General features: G+C 42.3%; 1 protein-coding gene across 1 annotated transcript; it reads left to right on the top strand.

Annotated features, from left to right (window-relative positions):
• The first annotated feature begins 1,289 nt into the window (after positions 1–1,289).
• LOC131105298 (uncharacterized) lies at positions 1,290–4,955 on the top strand. Its single transcript, XM_058053281.1, has 8 exons — positions 1,290–1,624; positions 1,774–1,916; positions 2,221–2,305; positions 2,424–2,574; positions 2,912–3,102; positions 3,600–3,741; positions 4,092–4,219; positions 4,565–4,955. The coding sequence occupies exons 2-8, from the start codon at positions 1,810–1,812 to the stop codon at positions 4,871–4,873; spliced, it is 1,113 nt and encodes a 370-aa protein (XP_057909264.1). The 5' UTR covers positions 1,290–1,624; positions 1,774–1,809; the 3' UTR covers positions 4,874–4,955.
• Positions 4,956–5,195: the final 240 nt, after the last annotated feature.

Raw genomic sequence — 5,195 nt, 5'->3', positions numbered from 1 at the left:
GCCTTTCAAACACAGGATTGAAGAGAGACAGTGAGCTGAACAACCTCTCTTTTTATCATGTGACTGACAATGTGGCCCCGGACATCATGCATGACATTTTAGAAGGAGTAGGACCGTATGAGATCAAACTTGTCTTGAATACCCTGATTGAGCAAAAACATGTCACACTTGACCAAGTAAACTACAGACTCACAAGCTTCGATTATGGCTTTTGTGACAAGGCGAACAAGCCCTCTGCCATTACCAAAAATGATCTCAGAAACCATGAAGGGACCATGCGGCAGTCAGCAGCTCAAATGTGGTGCCTTATTCGGCTACTGCCCACCATGATTGGTGATCTCATCCCTGAGGGAAACGAGGAATGGGAACTTCTTCTGCTCTTGCTACTGCGCATGGAGTTCATCTTCTCTCCCTCTATTACCATCGCTGGAACACACTATTTGACGAAGATCATTGAGGAGCATCACTCCCTCTTCCTTGAACTATTTCCTCATTTACATTTGCGCCCAAAGCACCACTTCATGGTCCACTATCCACGAGCAATCCGAAAACTGGGACCCTTGATACACTTTTGGTCTATGCGCTTTGAAGCAAAACACAACTTCTTCAAACGTGTCAGTCACATCACATGCAATTTCCGGAATATTTGTAAGACAATGGCGTATCGACATCAGATGCAACTATGTTACAACCTTCGGTCTGGCTCTGTGTTGAGTCACATCACGGAGGTTGGCCCAGGGCCCAGCACCTTTCTGTCCGCCATAGACTGCTTTAAAGACCTCCAAAAGGATCTTACAGATTTTCCTGTTTTCACTGAGGTTTTGGTGCCAGCCTGGGTGACTTTCAAGGGCACTAAATACAGACCAGGCATGACACTATTCCTCTCCTACGACTCCGATGGTGAACCCCAGTTTGGGCTTTTAAAATCCATCATCTTTCTGGGTCCATTGTCAGACAAACCAACTACCCGGTTTGTTGTACAGAAGTGGGAAACCCAAGGTTTTGAACGGCACTTTCATTCATACAGTGTGACTCAGACTCAGACTTTGGCAGCTGTTGATCCAAGTACACTAATTGATCATCATGCATTACATGCTGTAAAATCATACAGGGAACATGAGGACTGTTTCTACATTTCCCTTCGCTATAGGGTATTTTAGGACAATTCGACTGACGTGGTGGTGGGGTGTGTAGCTGGGGTAGAAGTAGTGTAAAAAAGATTGAGAACTATTGGGGGGGTGAAGACTTTCAGTGGAGACTAGGGGTGGGGGATGCAGACATTGAACACACTTGGTGCAACACAGAGCAACCAAGTGGTGACCAGACCAGATTTGACTAGTCGTGGGGGCTGTTAGAGTTGAAGCTTTAAAGCTTGTTCAACTCTTAAACGCAGTTTAAAGCTCTAAAGAGTTGCCCTGCACAGGTTGGGCACACAGTTTGCCCACCAGCCACCCTCCCAAGATCTGATTTGCCAGCTGCCGCAGTTGCCAACGCAAACCCGGGCCTGACGGCAGCTGGAAACCCGGACCTGACGGCAGCTGGAAACCCGGACCTGACGGCAGCTGGAAACCCGGACACGACTGCTCCACCAATAATACATGTTCTGCAGGCAATTCCAGTATTTGTAAGTCATTTTCTTTAAATAAGTCAACAATTCGTAAAAGCCAGGTTGATTAGTGTCATTATGTTATCTTTTTTCCTCCAGGAAGCATTAGAGCTGGACATCAGCAAAGCATGTGTAGTTTAATTGCCTGTTTGTCTGTATTCTTTCAGGATATCCGCACTGCTCTTTCTGCTGTGCCAGATGGCATGGCTATAGTTGAGAGCCTGGATAAGGAAAAGCTCATCACGATAAAGCAGAGGCGTGTCATGGTGCGGATTTTGGTGTCTCACCTGATGGAAAAGTGTGGGCAAACGTGAGTAACAATTTATAGGAGCTTTTTTTTTTTTTAAGATTAGTGTACGCTCAGACTATGAAAGGTCATGATTTAGATCCCCAACCAAGTCATACCAAATAAAATGGTGACAGATATCTCCCTTCTCTGCTGTCAGAAACAGGGGTAGGATGAGGGGTAAGTCCCTGTGACATGTTGGCATATAGAGCTATGTCCAAGATTGTACTTGTTCTTAACCTGTCTGACGCAACATACACAGAGGATGGGCTACAGTGTGACGGTTTATCGTCTAATTATTCAATCTGTACGTGTTGGCCTTTTTCAGACCTTCCGCTGTGATCAAAATTGCCCTTGCTTCCGCCATGATTAATACGTTCCCCTGCTTAAAGGATGGCAGTGGCAGTGGTTTTGTGAGTACATTTTGTGAAGTAAAACTAAATGCTATCTAAAAAAGATTGAATGTATATGCAGAGTCTAGTCGACATTTTAGGCTCATGGACTTGCATGGTTATTTTTATATCTTGTCAGGATACATGGTATACCCAGGGCCGATACCACCACCCAGCTACGGGGTTCCTCGAAGAGAGACTCCGCAATATCAGAAAGCGGTTGAGGAGCTCAGGCGGGCCCAGGCAACAGCAGGAACGAGTGACTGTGCCAAGCAGGACAGTCATACCAGGTAATGCAATGTCGGTCCCTGATTTACCTCTGTTGCAGCATTGTCTGTCAGGTTCCGAATACCAAAGTATTCTGTATGGAGTCATATTTGTTACGCGGCCTACAATGCTGCATCTTCTGCAGTCTCTGCAGGATTCTGCTCTGGCTCTAGAGCTGGTATTCCATTAATTGTTTTTTCCTGTGAAACTGCTTCAATTGCTTCATCGATGTTTGCACATGTGTGCATCACTTCAAACCTATGGAACTCAGTCTTATCAGTGACATGAGGAAATAGTGGATGGCACACTGGGGTAGTAGCATGTAATAATTATTTGACTTTGATCTTTTGTATTTTACAGCAGCCACCATATCTGATGAGCGAGCTTTACAGTGTTCGGAATGGTTAAAGAACAACTCTCAGCCCCTCTCTCAGGTGGAGGCATATATGCGGGACACCTGCCAGTACAGGGCTGGATGGATACGTGCCGACCACTCCAAATCTATTCCTGAAATCCTGGGCGAGTTCCCCCGTCTGACTACTCCAGGCATGGTATGTCAAAATATATGTTGGCACCTGGTGCCTGTTTGGTACAGCAGAAATGTGCAGAAACTGAGCTACTGTTGTAAGTGTATGGGCCATGTCACTGCAAGTGAATTCAGTTTGGTAAATGGAAATCAGGCCCTTTTCTGGGTGGAGAGAGAATGGAAAACTGCCATTAATTGCCTAATCCGAATGTATACACAGGGCGTGCTATATAAAGCGCACTTCTTTTTCAAAGGAGTTAGTGCACATTCTTTTGCATCATCACTACTTGTGAATTTAACTACTTCCTTTTAACGTAGAATATTTGTGGTGCTTTGTGGAATCTTTGTGGAGCTCAGCCATCATAGGTCTTGTCAACTAGAAAAAAAATTATATCAATTTCTTAATTGTCCTGTATTTCAAATCACTTTTTGGTTCGGAAAAATGTACTTTTTAATTATGCAATAGAAATATGTGTGTTGGTATATTGCCTAATTGTTTATCAATTTGTGTCCTTCTTTTAGATCGCACAAGATTTTTCGATCCTCTATGGAGAGGCTGCACCTAAACTTTTTGAGACATGGGTTGCTCTTTACTCTGATAAGATCATTCGTCTTGCAAAATGCGAAGGAAAACTATCGGTGCCAGAGGAACAGATCACCCATGGTAAAATATTTATTTTATAACATATTTGGTAAATGTTTTTATATGATGATTTTTGTGGGTACTCAGACACTTCACACAGGAACTTAACTAACAAAGCAAACATTCTAACAAGAAAGTCCAAGTTAGCAAACTGCAAAAGGCAAGGAGAGAGGGTGATGGCAAAGGAGGATTGTCAAATGCATGTTATCTTGATGGGATTTGAGTTTACTTGTGTATGAGGAGTCAGATTTATGGATGGCAATGGCAGAGTAGTTCAGTACAATTGAAATCTAACCATTACTAACTAAATTAACAGGGAAAGAAAACATTGGCTCATATTACTGGTAATGACAACCATAATTGTCCTACAGATTCCAGGGGAGAAGTCGCCCTGATGCTGCTGCCCATCCTGCTTCCTCCGCCTGTCTATAAAAAGGGCAGGAAATTGGTTCGGGCGAGCATACAGGAGTCAAAGAGGGCCTTTATTGATGTGAAGCCTGTAAGTAATTTACCTTTCAACAACATTTAAATGTAAATGAATTGTGAAATTACTCCAGTTGTTCTTTTACACAGTTGTAAAGCAGGACTCTTTATGAGGAGCAACTTGAAAAGATTGTATTTCGTGGAATGTGTGACAACATAACATTTGGCTGTGTTTCTCATCTTCACCCCCAGAATACATTTTTGAGTGCCATTGATTAAGGGTGTCGTACTTCTCCCATAGAACACTACTAAATCGGCTATAATGGGGGTGGGAAGTGATTGAAATAGCTTCAGTAGAGAGCTGATGACAATTGCACTGCACTGATCTAAATACTTACGTTTTTTTCTTTTCTCATCGTAGGTTGGAACTAACATGGTGGAGTATTTGGAGCAGGCCGAATCGCTCAGGGCCTATCCATATGTGCTCCTGCTTAGTGATGGCATTTTGTGTTCCCAGGCATTTGCCATCATATCGGGCAAAGCCATTCCCTCAGATACAGCACTTGCTGCTGTCGACACTTGTTTCAAGAGCTTTTATATATTAGATTGTAATTATCCGAATGAGTGTGCGCCTACTTGGCAATTTTTACAGAGTACAGTTTTTGAACTTGAGGGAACTGTGTCCCCATCTGTCACTTTCTTAAAAACCCAATTGCTTTCCTGTCATTAGACTGCACCCGCCCTTTTTTCGCTCCTCTCCCTCTTGTTCTTCACCATCCCCTGTTCTTAATGTTATTTTTGTGTAAATAATTTGTTCATGTTCATGAAGGAAATATTGTGAATTATGTTCTGTAAATTTTACATTTTAATAAATATTTTTGTCACATTGGTGTCATTATCATTGTAATATATTATTAATAGTATTAGCATGCAATTAAAATATAGTACAATATATAAATATAAAAAAAAATATATATATATATATATATATAGTATATCGTCAACCCAACTTGTTAGGTTGAAATAACCCAGCAATATAGTAATTATGAACC

The sequence above is a fragment of the Doryrhamphus excisus genome, chromosome 17, assembly GCF_030265055.1.
Source record: "Doryrhamphus excisus isolate RoL2022-K1 chromosome 17, RoL_Dexc_1.0, whole genome shotgun sequence".
NCBI lineage: Eukaryota > Metazoa > Chordata > Actinopteri > Syngnathiformes > Syngnathidae > Doryrhamphus > Doryrhamphus excisus.
Note: the sequence above shows the minus strand (reverse complement) of the source record. Positions and strands in the feature narration are given on the sequence as shown.